The 22,604-nt window shown below is 45.3% G+C and overlaps 1 protein-coding gene across 4 annotated transcripts; it reads right to left on the bottom strand.

The window, feature by feature from the left end:
• Positions 1-8,765: 8,765 nt before the first annotated feature.
• Positions 8,766-21,922, bottom strand: Fam71f2 (family with sequence similarity 71, member F2). Of its 4 annotated transcripts, XM_011241060.3 has the most exons (6): positions 21,607-21,922; positions 21,046-21,108; positions 16,111-16,292; positions 13,322-13,571; positions 11,670-11,788; positions 8,770-9,121 (listed from the first exon to the last, which is right to left on the bottom strand). In XM_011241060.3, exons 1-6 carry the CDS (start codon positions 21,742-21,744, stop codon positions 8,932-8,934), a joined length of 942 nt encoding a protein of 313 aa, XP_011239362.1. In that variant the 5' UTR covers positions 21,745-21,922; the 3' UTR covers positions 8,770-8,931. The 4 variants fall into 4 exon arrangements, 3 of the variants coding, with proteins under 3 accessions (XP_011239363.1, XP_011239362.1, NP_001094956.1); XM_011241061.3 differs by lacking the exons at positions 21,046-21,108; positions 21,607-21,922 and adding an exon at positions 19,762-19,860 and having other exon boundaries at positions 8,766-9,121; NM_001101486.2 differs by lacking the exons at positions 21,046-21,108; positions 21,607-21,922 and adding an exon at positions 18,033-18,309.
• Positions 21,923-22,604: the final 682 nt, after the last annotated feature.

Below are 22,604 nucleotides of genomic sequence, written 5' to 3'. Positions count from 1 at the left end.
TCTCTGGCTCATTCTGTCTCCATCTGTGTCTAGCTTGTTCTTTTTGCAACCTGCCTCTGTAAAACTATACTGCTAAAACTAACACATACACACATTCATACACACACACACACACACACACACACACACACACACACTACACATCTCTCTCCCTGCACTGCTCTAAAGTAGCCTCTCTTTCCTGTCTGTTCCTGTGAGAGTTGGGCATAGCCTATCTCTGACTCATTCTGTCAAATTTTTTCTCTGACTCATAATTTTGTCTGCCCCGCAATTAGACATCATTTTCAAACGTGATTTTTTTTCTTCTACAAACAAATTAACCTTATCTTTATTGTTAGGGGTTAGAAGTATGTCCTAAAGGTGTGTCTGCATTCCAGCCAGAGCATATTATAATTCAGGGTGTATCTTCATTCTGGCAGGATCATATAGACCTAGAAGGGACATGATCGCTTGCCCAAGCAGCCATGTTGCTGGATTAAAATTCCTGTAAAGAAAGCAGACTACCACATGTTTTGTTTTTTTTAAGACAAAAGGTTTTTATTCAAAAAATGCCAAGTATAAAAAAAAAATAAGATCTCTTTTATTCCCCTGTACAGTATACTTTACTCAGATAAAACCGGCGGGCTGCACTCTGCTCAAAGCACAGCCCCAGAGAGGATCCGGAAGGCACACCACACCGGAACTGTCTTGTGTACAGTCAGCAGACCCTAGACCCACTCCAGCAAGCAGCCAAGGGGGCCCCTGGAGAAGGGGGCTACAGCAGCTGTCCCACCGGAGCCCCAACACCCCAGCAAGCGTCACAGCCCTCCCCTAAAAGGTCCCCAAGTCAGGAGGAAGGAAAGAAAAAAAAAAGGCAGAACATGACAATAAACCCTCGGGGGCAACAGTCAGTGGAAGCTTGGACAGGAAGGCAACCAAATAAATAAATAAATAAATACATTAAAACATTGACTTCCGGGCTAGAACGTGCCATCTTTCAAAAACAAGCAATAAAGAATAAAAAAGAAAACAAAAAACAAAAAACCAAACCAAACCCCCAACACATAAAATAACTTAAAGGCATTTTTTTTCTTCTTTAAAATTGTTATCATCTACAGTCCTTTTGCAGGCTACCATGCCGGAACTATACACACATTTACAGCTTGTCTGGTTGTTTTTTTTTTTTTTTTTTTTTTTTTTGCATTGGTTGTGCGTTCTGTGTGAGGTCTTGGTTTTGAAACAGTTAAGTCGAAACAAAAAAGGAAGACCAGTTTGCTTGGGAATTTTACTAAAGGAGACAGAAAAGGGGCAGGTGGCTCAGCAGTTGGCCCTGTAGCCTCTCCCATGGCACCTTTCATAGGAAGTGGGGGATGGGAAAGGAGAGGAGAGGAAGGAAGCAAAACCCAGGCAGAGTCTGAGAAGCAGCAGGTAAGAGGTAAAGTTCAAGTATTTCTCCCAGCACAGGCAGAGTCCCCACAGAAGGCACTCAGGAGTTGGAAGAGGTGACAGGGACTTAAATATGGTGCTAGTTTTTATCCCACCCCCCCAGACTGTTTCCCCTCCCCTGGCCCATCTTGGTGACCCAGTCTCCATGGTGATTAAAGTTCCATTGACAGGGCTCTGATCCACTCCCACCCCCAACCCGGGATGGATTCAGGGGAGCCCAGCAACACTAGACGCTGAGACTACCACATGTTATGTGAAAATTTTCTATCACTTGCAGATCTGAAGTTGAGAAGTAGGGGTGGTAGTGATTATTCACCTGGGGGGGGGGGTGGGAGTTCACTGGAAGATCATTAGTTTAAGGCCAGTCTTGGATAGAGAGACTCTGTTTCAAAGCAACTACGACAAACAAAAAAACAAAAAAAAAAAACAAAAAAACAAAAAAAAAATGAAAGCCAGCCGGGCATGGTGGCACACACCTTTAGTCCCAGCACTCGGGAGGCAGAGGCAGGCGGATTTCTGAATTCGAGGCCAGCCTGGTCTACAAAGTGAGTTCCAGGACAACCAGGGCTATACAGAGAAACCCTGTCTCGAAAAAACCAAAAAAACCAAAAAAAAAAAAAAAAAAAAAAAAAAAAAAAAAATAGGAAAGCCAGAGACCCGAGAGACCCGAGGCAGACGTTAGTTTTCGTGCTTCTTACTCTAGAGCAGTGGTTCTCATCCTATGGGTTGAGACCCCTCTGGGGTATCAAACGACCCTTTTACAAGGGTCATCTTAGACTCTGGGTAAACACAGACATTGACATTACAATTCATAACAGTAGCAAAACTACAGCTATGAAGTAGCAACAAAAATAGTATTATGGTTGGGGGCCACCACAACTTGGGAAGTTATGTTAAACAATGCCACCCAATGATGAAGGTTAAGCACTGCTGCTCTAGGGAAATGCGGTACTTCTGGCCAGGTATTCGGAGTGGACCACTTTTACCGGTAAGCCAAGGATGCCTTCCACATAGTAAGGGCAGGAAGCAGCAGTGCCCAAATGAAATGGAGACCCTGCTCAGCCAACAGAAGAGGGCATATATCACACGGCAAAAACATCAGGGATTTGGGATTTGGTTGAAGGGCTTCCCCACTAGAAAACTCTAACAAAGCACTGGCCTTCTTGCGATATTTTAAAAGATGTATTTGTTTTGTTTTATGTGCTCGAATGTTCTGCGTGAATGGATGTATGTGCACCACATATGAGCCTGGTACCCGAGAAGGTCAGATGCCCTCGAACTGGGTTACAGGTGTTGTGAGCCACTGTGTAGATGCTGGGAACGAACCCTGATCCTCAGGTATGCTTAAAGGTTGAGCCATCTCTCCAGGCTCTCTGACTGAGTTTGGGTTTCGTCTCTGTGAAGAGACACCACGACCAACGCAACTCATTGAATTGGGGCTAGCTTACAGCTTCAGAGGTTTAGTCCATTATCATCATAGGGAGAACATGGCAGCATCCATGCAGACACAGTGTTGGAGGAGTTAACAGTTCTACATCTTTATCCAAAGACAGCAGAGGGAGACTATGTTCCATACTGGGCAGAACTTGAGAATAGGAGACCCTCAAAGCCCATACCCACAGTTCCTCCAACAAGGCCATACCTACTTCAACAGGGTCACACTTCCTAATAGGACCATTTCCTATGGGCCAAGTATTCAAACACAGGGATCTATGGGGGGCATATATATTCAAACCACCACACCCTCCTTTAATAATTTTATATTATGTGATAAAATAAATACAGGTTGAATATTATCTGAAATTCATGAGATCGGAAGTGTTACAGATTCTGGAACGCTCTCAGTTGGGGATAACAGCTCAGTTGGTAACTACTTGGAATGCACAAAGTCCCAGGTTTAATCCCTAGCTCAGCATAAGTGGTATGGTGGCTCATTCCTGAAACCCCAACACTTGGAAAGATGAAGCAAAAAGATTACTGTGAATTCAAAGTTACCTAGTAAGTTCTAGGTCAGCCTGGTTTCCAGAGACCCTATCTTAAAATGACAACAGTGTATCATTTTGAAATGCAGGCATATTTCACAGGTGTAAATGGTGAATAAAGAGTGTCTATGGCTTTGGATGTTATAGAATATAGGTAGCAGGGGATGGCACAGAGTAGCAACACTTGAAGAAGGTGATTTAATGGAGAAGCAGGCAGACTTCCCACAATTCCCTTGGTACCTCTGTCAGTTACTTTCATGACACTGTGACGGAAACAGTCTATGAGAAGAAAGAAGGGCTATTTTAGAATCTCATTCCTTCATAGAGGAGGGTGTGGTTGGAATAAGAGGAGGCAGGAGTGTGTGGTGAAGCTTTGCCCATCACAGCCCATGAGGAAGCAGGAAGGAGCCTGGAACCAGGGCCTGGTATAATCTTCATAGACCTATTCTCTGTAGACCTACTATGCTAACTAAGCCCCAAATCCAAAAGTTTCTGTGTCCTCCCAAAATAGCACCTCTAGGTTGAGGAGATTCTGTCAGTAACTTGTTCAGTGCATGTGCATAAGATCCCCAGTACCCACTTAAGACTATAGGACCTATGGTACAACTATGTAAAAAGCCAGGAAGCTGTGTACCTGCAATCCTAGGGCTGGGGAGGCAGAAACAGCCCTAGAACAGCAGTCCCTGAGACTTGCTGGCTTGTTAGTCTAGTCAGTTGGTGATCTCCAGGGTTAGTGAAGAGAATTTGTCTTGGAAAAAAATAATTACAAAAACAAACAAACAAAACACAAACAACAACAACAAAAAGATGGAGGGTGGGCAAGATGAATTAGAGGGTAAAGGCTTTTGCTGCATAAACCTGACCTGATGACCCAGGTTCAATCCTTGGATGTCAGGATGGAAGGAAAGAACTGACTCCTGAAAGGTGTCCTACGGTCCCCACATGGCTGCCGTGGCACATGTGTGCTCACGTCTTGCACACAGCAATACTAATGAGACTTAAGTAAATAAAAGGAATGGAAAAGGAATTGAAGAAGACACCTGATGTTTCTCTCTGGCTCCCACACATACGTCTGCACCTCTCACACTGGAGATGGACCAGACTTCAACCATCACCACACCCAAAATACACAAAGGGGATCAGTCAAAGAAAGTTTATTTCATCAGCACAACAAATGAAGAAATATCAGCATTAATTATCATTTGACCTGCCCTGGGTTTCAAAATGGGCTGAAACAGAGGCCAGACCTCATAGGTTGCACTGTGGCTGAGAGCTCTCCGAGTTCTGTTTGGTTTTGTTTTACCCCAAACAAAAACCAAACTTGTCCTTTCCAAGAAGAGAAAAAGTCACGAGGTAGTTATCCTATGTCATTTGACCTCCTTGTCATCTGACTATTAGGACAGCTTATCACTGGAGAACTTGAAATTTGAAACTTAGCAGAGAGTATAGATTCTCAAAGCCCATGGAAGTGGTGGTTCCCAGAACTTGGGAGGTTTAGGAATGAGTCTCATTAGCACATGTTCAAGTCCAGCCCAGGCTCCAGCGTGAGACCTTGTCTCAAAAATAAAAAATAAGAAAGTACGGTTAGACGTGGTGTCATGCACGTTTAATCCCAGCAGTTGGTTGGCAGAGGTGAGTGTATCTCTATTGACAAAGTTGAGGTCAGCCTGGTCTACTCAGGCCAAACAAAGCTACATTAAGAGACTGACTCAAAAAAAGGTAAGTCAATAGATTATAAATAAAATAAATAATATAAATATAAACTAAAAATAAAGTAAGAATTAAGTAAATAAAATCCTACTTGCCTTGCCACCAGATAACAGAAGCAAACTGCACTGGACATTTGTCATCAGCCACCAGAATTCCATTATTCCTTTGTAACAATTTTAATTCCCCTTAGGAGAGCCATCCAGCCTACTGCAGCATCTGATCAGATGGCCAGTTAGCTTCCCCTCCCTGGCTCCTCAGGGATGTCCTGGTGTCACACTCTGAGACTCCCTGAGATCCCAGTCCTGCACTGGTGTCACGCTCTGAAAAACCCTTCCCTTGTCCCTTTGGTTTAGTGCTGGCTAAAGAAACTCCATTTATGCTAGGCATACATCTTGGTACCCACTAGCTGTTTGTGTCTGACTCCAATCCCTGGAAGATAAGTTCCCAATTACTGACTCTGTGATCCTCATCCAGACATATACAACTGTGTCTTTCTATTTGTCATATGACCAACTGCTTTTTTTTTGCTTCTGTAACTTGCTTACACAGATACCCAAAGATTGTTTTGAATTGCTTTAATCACTTAACTTGGCAGAAGAGACTAGTTTTTGCATGCTTGCCTACATACTAAAGGTCTTTTTGTGGTGTTCTACCTTAAAACTCCTTCCCTCAACCCTTCTTCTCATGGCAGTCTCAAATTTAGTTAGGGATTGTCCATCCTGCTAGCAGCTAATCAATGAATCTCTTCATTATAATTGAATTGCATCTATGGTCATTTCCACAAATGCCTTAGCAGTTTTGCAAGACAACCCACATCCTTCCAATGAGTTCCTTTTGGTTTGAATGAGAGCTAGCTTCTCCTTCGAGTATTCTAATTGATTCCAAAATGGTGTCTGTTCTTAGAGTTGGTTGTTCCACTAAGGAAAAGAAATAACTACAATAAGCTTAAGAACAGGACAATCCAATGCAAGTACAGACAACACTAGTCTCAGGGAATTCCATCAGCAAGGGCCAGTATCTGGGCGGGGGGGGCAGGTATAGAAAAAGCAAGTGTATATTGGATAGAGTGAACATGTATGGAATGTCTTAACAGTATCTAAAGGCAATGCAAATGTAGGAACCCACAAGGAATTTGGCATGATGGATGCATAAGGTTCTAGGGGACCGAAGCAGATAGAGAGCATGTGGTGATCAGTGAGGTTCCAGTCATTTCATGTCAAAGGGGTTGGTTGTATGAAGAAGGAAACTCTGGAAGGTATGTATATAATGCTTCAAAAAAGGTCACTCTGTTGGAAGTATGGAAGAAGTGGGGGACTGGGAAAGATCACAGGCTCACCCAAAGGGTGGGCTCTGGCCAGGTACCTGGCAAATGTCTGTGATCTCAGAAATGAAGCTAGATCTATCTATATAGTAAGCTTCGAGACAATCAAGGCTATACAGAGAGACCCTGTCAAAATCAAATGCATATAAATGTTGTAAGCTTTGGAATCAGACAGACTGAGTTAAAATATTGGCTACTTACTCCCTATGTGACCTCAAATAACCTCTCTGTGGCTTCATCCTTAACAAAATGTGCTAATGAGTATCTGCCTCCAGGTGGGCTGTGGTGGTGTGGATTGAGTGAAATACCTTTGTAAAAATATAGCAGCATATTTGCATATAGCCTAGAATCCAATGATGTGACCCATTACTGTTATGGCGATACTAGGGTTACACCAATAGAATTACCCCAACAGTTCAAGTGAGAACTGACAGAGACATAAAGTCAGGCACTAGAAGTGGGGATGGAAGCTGAGAGTGGTGGCTCTTCCTTTAATCCTAGCACTTGGGAAGGGAGCCAGAAGGATGGCTGTGAGCTCAAGAATAGCCTGGCTTACAGAGTGAGATCTTAAGATCTCAAAGATAGGGACTCCAAGTGTGTGTGAATGCCAGGTGCCTTACGATTTATCCTCACAAGGATATTTTGAGAGTTAAATGTGTATTGTATTGTACTTTGGGAAGTATGGTCACTTCATATTAGTCTCACCTGGGTCTAGCGTCTAGTTGACCTTCTTCAGTAATGGCAATAGTCAGCTTATTTACTGGCAAATATTTCTGTCCAAATTTACTTTCTATTGCTGTGATAAATACCCACCCCCAAGGCAACTTGGGGAGAACACAGTTTATTTCCACTTCCACTTTATTATCTCTCACTGAGGTAGTATCAGCGACTGAAGCAGGGGTCATGGAGAAATGCTGCTTACTGGCTTGCTCAGCCTGCTTCCTTACACAACCTGCCCAAGTATGGCACCACCACAGTGGGCTGGGCCCTCCCACACCATTCATTAATCAATAAAATGCCCATGGGGGGGGGATCCACCATAGGCCAATCCGATGAGGGCATATTTCTCATTTTTGGTTCCCTGTCCCTATGACTCTAGCTTATGTTGACAGGAGACTAACCAGCACACTATTCGCAGGAAATTTGGTTTGCATTCCATGGAGGCAGAAAGAAAGCCATAAACATTAGATACCCTCTCTGAGTGTCTTGTACAACTCAGTCTTGCCAGGATTTAGTACTCAGACCAGCCAGGCCTGCCTGCCAAAGGGACAACCATGTTCCTCCTCCTGGCAACACAGGCAATGTGAGATACAAGAAGGCCAGTCCTCTGACCTCTATGTGTGGACTGTGTGGTACAAATGCCCTAAACATCTAAACATCAATGCCCTCCCCCTTTGTCTTTAAAACAGAGTTCAGTAGCTGCTCCAGGCTTTCTCCAAGGACAGGAAACTTGCCCCTCTCTCTTGATGATTTCAATATCACACACCAAACAGGGCATCAGAGGAGTCATGTTGTTTGGGTATTATAGTGATATATTCTGAACAAATATTACTAATTGTCTAGAAGATGGGAACAGCTTTGATTATCCCCCTGTAAGTGTGCAATACTTGCTCAGAGACCCACAAACATACAAGATTTCCCAATTTACTTTCACTAGGAGGAAACAGTTAAGGTATTCCATTGGCAACACACTTGTCCATGGCCATGGCCAAGAGTTAGCCTAACACAGTGAGTTGAGAGATAAACACTCGAGTTCTTATTTGAGATGGGTGGGGTTATCGCCTAGCTGATTACTATAGTGTATCATTTTGGAGATTTCTCTCTCTCTCTCTCTCTTTTTTGTTCTTCTTGAGTTTCATGTGTTTCGCAAATTGTATCTTATATCTTGGGTATTCTAAGTTTCTGGGCTAATATCCACTTATCAGTGAGTACATATTGTATGAGTTCTTTTGTGATTTGGGTACCTCACTCAGGATGATGCCCTCCAGGTCCATCTATTTGCCTAGGAATTTCATAAATTCATTCTTTTTAATATCTGAGTAATACTCCATTGTGTAAATGTACCACATTTTCTGTGTCCATTCCTCTGTTGAGGGACATCCAGGTTCTTTCCAGCTTCCTGCCTCTGTTTCTCTCCTCTCTCCTCTCCCTTCTCCCCTCCCCCCTCTCCCCTCCCCTCCTCCTCCCCCTCTTCCTCCTGTGTAGCTCCTGTTTTGGTGTCACAGCTTTCTTCCCATTTGTTTAGAAAAAGGAGGAGGAAGGTGTGATTCTAGCCATCTTTTCCCCAACTGCTCAGAGCCTCCCCCAAAACACAGCCTCCAACAACGAGGACTCCATTGGAGGTTTATTGGTGGAAGTAGAGGAGCATCTTGGTGTAAGAACCATATCATCGCTCCCATGGTTACTTGGCCCACTGCAGGAAGCAGCATTGTAGGAGGCAGCGCAAACACATAGACATAGAAGACAGGGCCAACACCCGACTCTGGCTAGGTATTAGGGTCCCAACAAGTTCTCTCCTAGGGAGCTGGCTACAGGAGCCTGCAGGAAGTTCTCATTTGAGTCCTCTTGTTCCCAGAGACTGTGGGTCAAAGCAGCTCTCATGGGCATACTAGCTGAAGATGCCACCAGTGGGGTTGACTTGCAGTTGCCGGAGTTGTCTGTTTCTGTGGCAGTATCAGTGTGCCTGAGGGAGTCAGAGATTCCCAGGTCATAGAAAGCAACAGAGAAGAAGGAAATAATTGTTAAAAATCCACTTAAGGGCTGGAACAATGTCTCAGCAGTTAATAGCACTTGCTATTCTTCCAGAAGGCCTGGGTTGGGTTCCCAGTACCTACATGGCATCTTAACCTGTCTATGACTCCAGTTATAGAGACTCAGATGTCCTTTTCTGGTCCCCATGGGTACTATGGGCAAAATGCCCATTCACACAAAACATTCTCCTTAAACTATTTTTAAAGGCTGGAGTGGTTAAGTGGTTAAGAGCACATATTTGTCTGCCAGTTCTAGGCTAGCCCAAGTTACACAGTGGAACTTTGTCTTAGGACCTTATGGTGTATGCCTTTAATCTCAACACGAGGCAGAGGCAGAGGCAGAGGCAGAGGCAGAGGCAGAGGCAGAGGCAGAGGCAGAGGCAGAGGCAGAGGCAGAGGCAGAGGCAGAGGCAGAGGCAGAGGCAGAGGCAGAGGCAGAGGCAGAGGCAGAAAGCAGAGTGAGTTTAAAGATAACTTGGTCTACATAGTGAGTTCCAAGCCAGCCAAGAACTATACAATAAGACACTGTCTCATAAACAAAAACAAACCAAACACAACCAACTAATCAGAAAATCCAAAACAAACAGGAGTCAATATGGTGGTCTGCTAATGCACTCCTATAATCCCATACTTGGAAAGTGGAGGCAGGACAGATCAGTAGTTCAAAGTCATCTCCTGTCTCAAAAAACAACAACAAAACAAAATACTCAAACAACAAAATAACCTAAGAAAGCTATGAAGAGGAAAAAAATCAACTTAAATCATTAGGAAATGATAAGAAAAAGTGATGACTGTGTATCCCACTAGGAAAGCATAAATATTTTTATTATTTTATGTGTATGGGTGTGTTGTAGTTTAAATATGGTTGGCCCAGGAAGTGGCACTATTAGGAGGTATGGTCTTGTTGGAGGATTTGTCACAGTAGGGATGGGCTTTGAGATCCTCCTCCTTGCTGGCTGGAAGACAGTCTGCTCTTGACTTCCCTTGGATAAAGATGTAGAACTCTCAGTTTCTCCTGGGCCACGCCTGCCTGGATGCTGCCATGTTTCCTCCTTGATAATGGACTGAACTTCTGAATCTGTAAGCTGCCCCAATTAATGTTGTCCTTATAAGAGATGCTCTGGTTATGGTATCTGTTCATAGCAATGGAACCCTAACTAAGACAGGGTGTTTCATTTTCACGTGTATCTGCTCACCATTGGTGTGCCTGGTGTCTAAGGCGGCCAGAAAAGCCTGATGGATCCCCTGAAACTAGAGTTACAGACATGTGCTGTCCTGTGGGTATGGGAACTCAGCCCGAATCCTCTGGAAGTGATCTTAACCAATGAGTCATAACTTCAGGTCCGGAGAAAGGAAACTTTTTGGAGGCCAAGGCAGGCTTATGGCCAGTTCAAGTATATTCAGAGCTACAGAGTGAAACCCCGAGTCAAAGAAAACAAAAGAGACAAACAAGCAAACAAAACAAAGAGGGTAGGAATGGGGGTGTGGCTGAGTGCACAGTCTAGGGATTGACTAGCATGCAGGAAGCCGTGCTAGCACACTCCACCGCCAGCACTTGGGAAGAGAAGGCAGGAGGATCTGGAGTTTAAAGTCAGCCAAGATGACAAGAAGCTCATGGTGGGGGTGGGGTGGGGTGGGGTGGGGGTGTGGGGAGGTTAGAGAGGAAAGGAGAAAGAGGGGAGAGGAGAATGGAGAGGAGAGGAAGGAAGGGAGGAGAAAAGAGGAGGGAAGGAGGGGAGGAGAGGAGAGGAGAGGAGAGGAGAGGAGAGGGGAGGGGAGGGAAGGGAAGGGAAGGGAAGGGAAGAGGCCCAGGTTGAGCATATCAAGAAAGTATAATCAGGCATCAGACATTTTTAGCTTCCAAAGTGAGGCTGACTTTGCAGTCTGAAAGGGCCGGCTTTTCTATGGGGACTGCCCAGAGAGGAAGCTTTTATAGTGAGACAACAAAGAAAAACCCTTCTCCCACTGGGAAAAAAAAATCACAAAGAGATTAAAAAGATGAATTATGGTTGACCACAGCCTACGCCTTAGGTCTGCCCTGACCATGGAAGTCATGGAAGTCATGGCTGTTTGCTAGGGAATTAATTGAGACGTGGACTTAGGAGCAGCCTTGGCCACTGTCCATTTTACCAAGAGCTGGAGAGAGCAAAGCAGAGGCTGCCAGAGAGGCCTTTGTGAGCAGGGGTTAGCGAGTCAGTAGCCAACTGACTTATTTATTAGTCTGTATTTCTTGGAATTAATTTACTCATTTCCCGTTCCTTTTGTTGTGTATCTGCCTTGTGAAAACGGGAAGTTTATCTGTGGAATGAACACTTCAATGCTCGGATGCCACAGAACCTTTTCTGAGCACAAGCTTGCAACCAAGTTTAGGGGACAAAGTCGTGTGGCTGCCTATCTACAATAAAAAGGACTGGATTGATAGAGTCACGGGCCCATGAATTTAGGCTAGGGCAAGGCCAGGGCTGACAACACGGGACTCACCTGTCTCTTGAGGTCTGGTGTCTGTTTGAGAGTTCTAAGAGACTGCTGCTGTTCCGCTCGGCTGCCAGCAGCATTATGGCCTCGCTGTTCTGGGAGGATGCAGGCAGGCTGCTTTCAGTCTGTATAGGGAGATGCAAGTCAGGGGCCCTGCTCCCCACGGAGCAGCTGTGCTCTCTCTCTCTCAGGCAGGGCTCAGATGTGCTGGGGAGGCCATGCTATCCAGAGAGTAAAATGTGGACCCAAGAGCTGCTGATCTCCAAAAACCAGTGACTATCAAAACACCAAAATCACACACCTTAATAAAGGCAGGGGAAGAGTTCGGTTTTAAGATCTCAAATTTAGAGCCATCTCTAGCAAGCTTTCCACCTTGCTTCTGCCCTGGGAAGGTCCAGGCAACCCTCATGCCCCACAGGAGCTCAGGATTGTGGTGTGTACTTGCAATCCCAGCAGGAGGAAGCTAAAGCAGGAGAATAGCTGAAAGTGTGAGGGCAACCTGGGCCACATAGTGAATTCCTGCCCAGTCTGAGCTACAGAGCGAGAGTTGTTGCAATAACAGAACGTGTATACAGTAAAAAAAAAAACAAAACAAAACAACAACTACAAAAAACTCAACCAAGGAAATATAAAAAGGCCCTAGCTCAGCGATAGAGCAGGTAGAACACTTGTCTAGCATCGAGCATGCTAGAGGCCCTGCTTCCACCCACCCACAACAAAGGGAAGTCGTGGGAACTGAGACAGGAAGATCTTGAGTTTGAGGCCAGCCTGGGGCTACGTGGTGAGGTCCCATCTTTACAAAAAAATGTCAAAAGAATAAAAGCCTATAAATGCATATGTAGCTATGTTCAAATTCACTGAAAACTAGAGATGTCACCTAACCCCTCTAACCCCTCATTTTAGGAGTCTTTCAAACGTGTTTCAGAGGGGAGGGAGTGATGCCTAAATGAGGGGAAGTGCCCGTGATCAACAGCATTGTATTCAGTAACATACATACTCGCCACTAATATCCATGGGGATTGGCTCCAGGGGCCCCCCTGTGATGGTTTGTATATACTTGGCTCACTATTAGGAGGCGTGGCCTTGTTGGAGTAGGTGTGTCATTGTGGCTTTAATACCCTAGTCCTAGCTGCCTGGAAGCCAGTATTCTACTAGCAGCCTTCAGATGAAGAAGTAGGACTCTCAGCTCCTCCTGCGCCATGCCTGCCTGGATGCTGCCATGTTCCCACCTTGATGATAATGGACTGAACCTCTGAACCTGTAAGCCAGCCCCAGTTAAATGTTGTCCTTTATAAGACTTGCCTTGGTCATGGCATCTGTTCACAGAAGTAAAACCCTAACTAAGACACCTCCCCTATAATCAAGTCCCTTATTTGCAATGACATAGCTTTTGCACATGCCTCACACAACACAATACTATGTAAATAGACTATCCCACTGTATTGTTCAGGGAACAGTGAGAAGGGAGCAGTGTTTGTTTCCTGAATATTTCTGATCCAAGGTGTTGAGTGAATCTATGGATGAGTGACCGGCATCTATGAAAGGCTAGGTGTCCATTTGCATCTGGGAACATACGAGTGCGTGCATGTGAGTGTATGAGTATATACATGGATATATACATTTCTGCGCAGACCGCCGGGGGGGGGGGGGGCACTTACTGCTGTTTCAGTGGAGGAGTTGGACATCTTGGGCACCAGGCAGTGAGTGAACTGGATTCTTGGGTCTTTGGTGGTGATGGACAGACCTTTCTGTAAAATTTTCACCAACCGGATCCAGAACTGAAACACAGCCTGTGGATGTTTCTCGTGGAGCCTCAGGTAGTAGATCTTCTCCGTCACTGTCCTAACGCGGAGGATGCGCTGCGTCCGGTCATAGATTTGCAGCTCCACATACTTCAGGGGGAGAATCCTGAGCATAAGCGGGGAATACATGTGTTGGTGTCTGCGGCTCCCTGGAGGAGGCTCCTGCCCTGGCACTGGGACTACTAGCTGCTGAGGTATCTGACTCCCTTCTCATTCATTCGCAGGATCTTGTTCCTTAGTAAAGACTCACATGCCTTTAGGTGTATGCCTAAATCCCAACACTTGGGAGCTAAGGGCAGGAGTTCAAGTTCAGCTTGGGCTACGTGACTTTGTCTCAAAAAAAAAAAATTAAATGAAAAGAATCTGTTCCCATCAATCACCATTGCTGCTATCAGTGCATAATATCTCACTTAATGCTCACAAGAACTCTTGGACAGAGAAAGATAAGTATTATTAAACACTCATTTCAGATTTTGCAGTAAAGCCTTGGGGAAGTTCTGTGACTGACTGGGGGAGGTGAGTTGATAGACCAAGGCATGCAACTTATCATGTGAGCGTGAAGGCCTGAGTTCGAACCCCAAGCACTCGTGGTTGGTTGGTTGTTTTGTTCTGTTCTGTTTTGCTTTTAAAGAGCCAGGGATGCCATGTATGCCTGTAACCTCAGGGCTGGATGCCAAAACGGGTAGGCAGATCCTGGGAGCTCACAGGCCAGCCAACCTAGTCAACCAGTGTTCTTCAGTGAGAGGCCACCTCAAGGCAATAAGATGGATTGTGGTAGAGCAGGGACATCCAACACATCCTCTGGCCTTGCACCCTGACACACACACACACACACACACACACACACACACACACAGACACACACACAGACACACACACAGACACACACACAGACACAGACACACATACACACACACACACACACACACACACACACACACACACACCACATGCACGGTGAGCTAGTCACAGAGGCGATCCTAGCACTTGGGAGACTAAGGCAGAAGGACTGGGCATCTAAAGTCAGCATAAAGTACAGGAGCCCTGTCTCAGAAAGCAAAGCCCATGCGAAAATACTCTTAAGTTTGTTCAATTGCCCCGATCAGGGATTAGAACAAAGATTTCTTGCCTCATTTCTAAGCTTTTCCCTACATCTTTGACTCCTTGAAGCAACCAGTAGGAACAGTGGGTGTCTCTGTATGCTGAAGCTTTGCACTTTTCTTTTCTTTTCTCTTCTTTTCTCTTCTTTTCTCTTCTTTTCTTTTCTTTTCTTTTCTTTTCTTTTTTCTTTTCTTTGATACTCTGTCTGCCCCTCCCAAGTTCTGGGGTTATAGGCTGGTACCACCATGCTCAGTTTATGTGGTGCTGAACCTAGCTAGGGCTGTGTGTGCGCTAGGCATACAGTCTACCAACCGAGCTACATCACTAATCTTTTTATTCTTTTCTTTTTCTGTGTGTGTGTGTGAATACCACATATATGTAGGCTATCTGGAAGCTAGAAGTGTGTGTCAGAGTTACAGGTGGCTATGAGCTGCCTGACATGGGTTGTGGAAACTCACTTAGGACTTGAGGAAGGGTCACCTCTCCCAACACATCCCCACCCTTTTTAAAGACAGGCTTACCATGCTGGGTTTGGTGGCATCTTTTTTTTTTTTTCAATCTCAATATCTCATAGCTCTATTATACTTTAATATCTCCATTTATGGGCTGGCAAGTTGTCTCCAAAGGTGAAGGTGCTTATTGTCAACTCTAGTGACATGAGTGCAATCCCCAGGGCCCACAAAGTAGGAGAGAAATAACTCCCAAAAGTTCTCTTTAAAAATTTCCCACATCCACACTGACAAAATACTGGGAAGCCAAGGCTGGGCTCTTTAGGAATTCTTATAAAGTGAGTTCCAGGCAAGACAAGGTTACGCAAGCAGACTCTGCCTCAAACAACAATAGCAACAACAACAACAAATAACACACACACACACACACACACACACACACACACACACACGAGGTTACGTAAGCAGACTCTGCCTCAAACAACAATAGCAACAACAACAACAAATAAAACACACACACATACACACACACACACACACACACACACACACACACACACGAGGTTACGCAAGCAGACTCTGCCTCAAACAACAATAGCAACAACAACAACAAATAAAACACACACACACACACACACACACACACACACACACACACGAGGTTACGCAAGCAGACTCTGCCTCAAACAACAATAGCAACAACAACAACAAATAAAACACACACACACACACACACACACACACACACACACGAGGTTACGCAAGCAGATTCTGCCTCAAACAACAATAGCAACAACAACAACAAATAAAACACACACACACACACACAAAAACCAAAACCAACCAAACCAAACCAAACCAAACAAGACCTTAAAAAATTCAAGGGAAGCTAAGATCTTCAACCATTGAGCTGGAGACAGGAACAGTGTTGCAAAGAGATGCTGATTCAACTGACATTAGGCAAACAGATGGAGCTCAGGAAGAGCACTGCCCTGGAGCACTACCCTTCCTTTCCGTTTGAAGCCTGCCCACCTGCACAGTGTGCATACATTTGCCAATCATCCCCCCAGCCCCCTCCCTCCAGCCTTCCTTTACCTGCTGAGGGTGATGACAGGGGCACCAAGTGTGCTACAGGTGGAAAACGGACCGTGAGGCCAGGTGACATTGGCCATCAGGAGGATATTGGGGAGTGGCAAGGAGGGCACAGAAGAGGTTACTCCAAGGATCATAGTGGCAGATCTTTCATAGGCATCCATCCAGTTTCCTTGCTTAGTGACCTGGAAATCAGCCCCAGACACGTGTGTCAGAAAGAAATAGCAGACAAGGCAAGGAAGGCTGCAGACCCCAGGCAGGGTCATCTCAGATGGGTGAGCTAGAGCATTGCCGGCTACTGGTCTCTTTTGTTCCTCTCCCCAGTCACTCAGACATAAAGTTTTGTGAATAACAACCCCATATAGCGCTGCGTTGTGTCTAGAAACCTAGCTGTCCACTTAGGCAGCACCGGAGAGTGGAGCACTGGAAACGCCAAACACAGTTTTCCCAAACTGGCACCGTAATGGGAAGTGGATCGATGCGGTGAGAACCTCAGATTGAATTTCTACACCTACCTGGAAAGGTTCCCACCATCCCCCTGCAACTCCCTGCCACTTGACCCCTTTGTTTAGGTGGGTTCCTGATAGCCCCTCCATTCAGCCCAGGCTCATCACCTTAACCTGGGTACCTTCTCTGCCTGCTCTTATTCTTACCCAAACCTCAGTGATTTCCATAGAGTTCCCAGGACCCCTGCTGTCTGACACACATTTCTCAATGTTTGAAGTCCCGAGAGGATGCCCTGGGTGTCTGTAATCATGCATTGCTGTTCCAAATGGGTCTTAGAGCTTGCTTAGACAGTTACCATTGATACAGTTAAACTGAGCTCCACGAGACTGCTTTCAGAGCTAAAGAAACAGCTTTGCCATTAAGAGTGTTTATTTATTTTTTTTACCATAATCTTTTTTTAAAATTAGGTATTTTCCTCATTTACATTTCCAATGCTATCCCAAAAGTCCCCCATACCCTCCCAGCCCCACTTCCCTACCCACCCACTCCCACTTTTTGGCCCTGGCGTTCCCCTGTACTGGGGCATATAAAGTTTGCAAGTCCAATGGGCCTCTCTTCCCAGTGATGGCCGACTAGGCCATCTTTTGATACATAAGCAGCTAGAGTCAAGAGCTCCGGGGTACTGGTTAGTTCATAATGTTGTTCCACCTATAGGGTTGCAGATCCCTTTAGCTCCTTGGGTACTTTCTCTAGCTCCTCCATTGGGGGCCCTGTGATCCATCCAATAGCTGACTGTGAGCATCCACTTATGTGTTTGCTAGGCCCCAGCGTAGTCTCAAAAGAGACAGCTATATCAGGGTCCTTTCAGCAAAATCTTGCTAGTGTATGCAATGGTGTCAGTGTTTGGAAGCTAATTATGGGATGGATCTTTGGATATGGCAGTCTCTAGATGGTCCATCCTTTTGTCTCAGCTTCAAACAAGAGTGTTTATTGATCTCACAGAGGACCTGGAGTTGTTCATTTCCAGCACCAATGTCAGGAAGTTTATAAGGGTTTATAACTTCAGCCCCCAGGGGTCTGATGCCCTCTTCTGACCCCACCCCCTGGGCACTGCCCTCGAGGGCACAAATACAAAATTAAAACTTAAATAAATCTTAAAAACAACAACAACAAAACATTTAAAAAGATATGTAAGTTGGGTGTAGTGGCATACTCTTTTAATCTCAGCACTCAGGAGGCAGAGGCTGGAGGATCTCTGTGAGTTTGAGGTCAGCCTAATCTACAGAGCTCTAAGCCAACCAAGGCGACATAGTGAAATACTGACTCAAAACAAAACAAAACTTCTCTCTTGTTCCGAACACTACGTAACTCTTTAAATGTAGTGTGCAGGGAATTCCCTCACACTACAAGTACAAAAGGAAATGACTGGGAACAGGCTGTGGGAGGAGAGACTCTTATCCGTGAGATGCAGGAGGTACCTGGATAAAGGTGCTCTCAAACACCACAGAGTCAGAGAACAAGTTGAATTCTGGAGAATGAATCAGTTGACAAAGCAGGCCATCCACTACTCCGAGTTCCACTCCAGGGCCTGGGTCCCTGATTGCAGGAGGGAGGCCCCTAATTTTACTCATTGGTTCTTAAGAAGAATGGGCTGGGGAACATCTCTGGGGCTCCACACAGACCCAGCCCAACTCCAAGGTGTCGGTGGAACTACAGCTCCCCCCCACCTCCCAGCTCCAGCTCCCTGATGCTTATGGTTTCGCATGTCCTCCAGGGCTGGGAGGGCCTGTCAGCTCACAATGGCAGGAGTGACATCAAAAAAAGGCTAACAGTAGGAAAGGGGGAGGAGGCCAGGAAGGGGTACACAGGACTGGGAGATGATCACAAACCAGCTGTAAACTTCCAGATTCTATACACTGGCCCTTACCCCAGGCAGCCGAGCGATGACCTTCCCCAGACAGTGAGCTGGCTGGCCAGGTCCGCCAACGAAGGACTCTGGGAAAATCACAGGCATTGATCCTCTTTCATAACTGGAAGCCTCACACAAAAGCTCTTTGTAAGTTCAAATTGTTTACCTAAAGTCAGGCTTCGGGAGGGAGGGGGGGTCGGCAGGATGGCTCAGCTGGCAAAAAACGCTTGCTGCCAAGCCTGATAGGAGTTTAAAGACTCCCAAGATGGAAGTGACAGAAGGAAAAAACTGACTCTCAAGTCCTCTGACCTCTTGTGCACACTGCTTTATGCATCCCTCACTCACACACATTTTCTTTCCAACTAGAAAAACTTTTTGGAGAGAAACTTCAAAGTATTTATAGTTTTCTTCTTTTTATCATATAGTTGAGTATGTTGTCCTGGATGCCCCAGAAACTCAGAGGGCCCCATACTTCTGCCTCCCAAGTGGATGGATTAAAGACTCGTGCCACCACCTGGTCAATAAACACATTTGAAAAGGGACACATCAATTTAAGAAACTGTAAAATATTTTGACTGGGTGTGTTAGGAATTCTACCACAGAACCAGATCTTACTGTTAATTTACTTCTATTTTTGTTTGTTGGAGACAGGGTCTTCCTGTGTAGCCCTGGCTGTCCTGGAATTCACACTGTAGACCAGGCTGGCTTTGAACTCACAGAGATCCTCCACCCTCTACTGAGTGCTGGGATTTAAAAAACTGTGTGTGCTGTTGGAGCTCGTGGGTGTCAGAAGACAATCTGAGGGTTCTCTCCTTCCTCCTTTAGGGGGTTGAACACAGGTCTGTCTAGCTCTAAAGCGGATGCCTTAACCCTCAGAGTCAAGTCGCCAGCCCCTTTGTGGAGATTTCTGAAATCGGTGGCACCTTCATTGCAATGAAACTCCCTCACCCACTTTCAGACATATTTTTTCTTTTCCTGCCTTCTTTTCTTTTTTTTTTTCTGTGTGATAAGTGAGTATATCTGCACGTGTGATTTTTGTTTGTTTGTTTGTTTGTTTGTTTGTTTTAAGATTCATTTCTTTATTTTATGTATGTGATCACACTGTCACTCACTTCAGACACACCAGAAGAGGGCATTGGATCCCATTACAGATGGTTGTTGAGAAATGAACTCAGGACCTCTGAAAGAACAGCCAGTGCCCTTAACTGCTGAGCCATCTGTGTGTTCTTGCAAGGGGTGTAGCCGTGTGCGTGCTATGAGTGGAGGTCAGAGGACAGGCCTCAGGTGTCGGGCATTACCTTTTCATCTTGAAACAAGGCCTCTTTGCGCTGTGTACCCCGAGTTAGTTGGGCCAGCGGCAAGCTTCCTTCAGTTCTCCTGGGCCTGTGATCTCAGAAGCACTGGCTGCTGCGATGGGCTTTTTCTATGTGTTTTGGGATCGGCATTTAGGTTGTCATAATTGCCAGGTAAAGTGCCTTTACCCACTGAACCACTTCCCAGTTCCCAGAGCGTATTTGAACCGTCTAGTCATAGGCTCGTCTCATGCTATTTTCAATATTGAAGTTTTATAGAATTCTAAAACCTGTTCCCATTAGTTTGAAAATACTTTTCTTTCTTCTTTCTTTTCTCCCCCTCCCTCCCTCCCTCCCTCCCTCCCTCCCTCCCTCCCTCCCTCCCTCCCTCCCTCCCTTCCTTCTTTCCTTCCTTCCTGTCTTTTTCAGGACAGGATAGTTGAATATGACCTAACACTCCTTTCTCTTCAGCATCCACTAGATGGCAATAGAGTTCAGGCCTCCAGTTAACAGGCTTAAACCTTGGTAGCTGGAGGTTTTTAGATACACTGTGCCTTAGTTCTCTTTGCTTTTCTCTCTTAGCGCTTATCTTATCTGCTTTCCTAACTTAGCAAGTCCCCATGTCTCTGCATTTTAGACCGTTCCAGTGCATGCTTGTAACTCAAGAGGCAGAGGCAAGGGAGTCACAAATGCAAGGCCTACATGAGCTACATAGCTGGGGCTGCATTGTTAAATGGTCCTCTGGCAGCCTCACGTGGCAAGGTCAAGCCCATACAAGGACATACACACAGATGCACCACTTATCACACGCGGGAAAGTACAGGGCGGAAATCAAAGCTTTTCATTAACACCCAACTCCAATACAGTCCCACACAGATCAATTTTAGTTACCAAAGCAGGGTGTTGGGGGAGGTTGCTATAGGTTGGGAAACAGTCCTTACATATTCCAGTCTAGAATAGGCATGTTACATCAGGACTGATTGAGCAGAATCATCTTCCATAGCCCCGTCCAGCCACAGGGAGTCAGCAGTGAGCTTCTAGTGAGTCCCAGGGCAAGAGATTGAGGCAAGATTGCTGTGAGTTTAAGGCCATTCTGGGCTACCCAGTGAGACTCTGTCGCAAAACAAACAAATGAAGGAATACTAAAAGAATACTGCTGACTACCACTAGTAGTAGATAACTTCCTGGTAGATAACTATTCAACTCACACCTCACACCTCTCCTGTAGGTAGGACACCCTTACTATATCTTCCCTCAAAGGGAAAAAAATGTTAAATGACATTTACTTACAATATCAGGTTCAAACTTAAGTTCTGGGCAAGGCACAAGTTTCTCTACCAGTGTGGCCAAGCTCTACAAAAACAAAAACAAAAAAAAAGAGTATAAGCCACATTCCCACACATCTAACACATGGTAATGGGAGACCAGGTTAATAGCAGTCTGGGAGATAAGGAGAAATGGGGGGGTGCAGGGGGATGGACGGACAAGTGCACAGCAGCCTGATGATTGTGGGGTACCAATCAGCAGAAATAGGTGGGGATGCACTGTTTAGGCACCTGCTTCTTTTTAGGGACCCGGGCAATGATTCTAAGCCATTGAGATTTTTACTGATCTTGCTACATTATAACCTAGTGTGCCCTTGATGGATAGAAATATCGGAACTAGCTGGGCATGGTGGTACATACTTGTAACCCCACTAATAAGGAGACTAAGGCAGGACTGCCAAGAATTCAAAGGAAGTGCAGACTATAGCAAGACCCTCTCACAACCAACATTGGCTTACACAGAAGGCAGGTGTGTGCCACTGTTTGCTTTCCAGTTATACTTTTTCTTATACACTTATTTATTTACATTTATTTTGGGGGAGACACATTTGTGAAGGTCAGGGAACAACTTGCAAGAGATGGTGTTCATCTTCAATGCTGTGGGTCCTCGAATCAAACTGAGGCCATTAGGCTTGGCAGCAAGAGGTTTTATCCACTGAGCCATCTTGCCAGTTCTCCAATTACGTTAAGTTTTTCATCTACATTTACTCTGTGTGTATCCTGGTGGTGGTGTGTGTGAAGGGTTGGGGATGCCAGTATGTCACAGTGCACCTGTAGACTTCAAGGACAAGCCTATGGGAATATTCTCTCTTTCCACCATGTAGGTTTTGGAGATCAAACTGAGGTCATCTGACTTGTTGATCAGTGCCTTAGCGGCTAAGTCTAATCCCCCAAATACATGACTGACAGTACTACGCTAATGAAATCAACCTTCTGTAACCTCAGCAAAGTCAAGGCTAGTTTGCCAGTCCTCAGAAGCAAGGTGTGACAACATAACTTTAACCCCAATAACTGAATCACAAATTTGAGGCCAGCCTAGGCTGCATAGCAAGACCCAATAAATAAATAATTTCTTATCCCCAAAGGGGCTAATAATGAACCATGTATCTAGAATGTGGAGGTTGGCAATATACTGACTACCACCCAGCAATAGTCAAAACCAATCCCTAAGCCAGAGCTATCAGTCAGCTGCATTAAGAACGCCAAGGAAGCAGAGCTGTTGAGCAGAGGGCGCGACGCTGTGTTCCATTCTTTTTGTTTGGCAAAAGTATATCAAATTCATAAACACAGAGATGAGAGCGAAACCTAAGGCAGAGTGAATACTTTCATAGCAGGGCAGGGATCAGAGAGGTGGATTGTGGGAAGGAAGCCTCTTTGCCCATTGTAATGACCCACACCTTTAATCCCAGCATTTGAGGCAGATGGGACTCTGAGGTCAGTCTGGGTCACTTGTCAGCTACTCATTATCAGTTCTAGGGCTATGTAGTGAGACTGCTTCAAAACTGAACAGCCCTTCTTCCACTG

The sequence above is a fragment of the Mus musculus genome, chromosome 6 (assembly GCF_000001635.26).
Source record: "Mus musculus strain C57BL/6J chromosome 6, GRCm38.p6 C57BL/6J".
NCBI lineage: Eukaryota > Metazoa > Chordata > Mammalia > Rodentia > Muridae > Mus > Mus musculus.
Note: the sequence above shows the minus strand (reverse complement) of the source record. Positions and strands in the feature narration are given on the sequence as shown.

Coding starts and splice junctions, on each gene's coding strand:
- Fam71f2 (XM_011241060.3), bottom strand. CDS start 21,744: ATGGCTCAGTGGATAAAACCTCTTGCTGCCAAGCCTAATGGCCTCAGT. Junction 16,293..21,045: donor TTAAGTTTGAACCTGATATT/GTAAGTAAATGT, acceptor GCTGATTTCCAG/GTCACTAAGCAAGGAAACTG. Junction 11,789..13,321: donor ACTCCTCCACTGAAACAGCA/GTAAGTGCCCCC, acceptor CTCCCTATACAG/ACTGAAAGCAGCCTGCCTGC.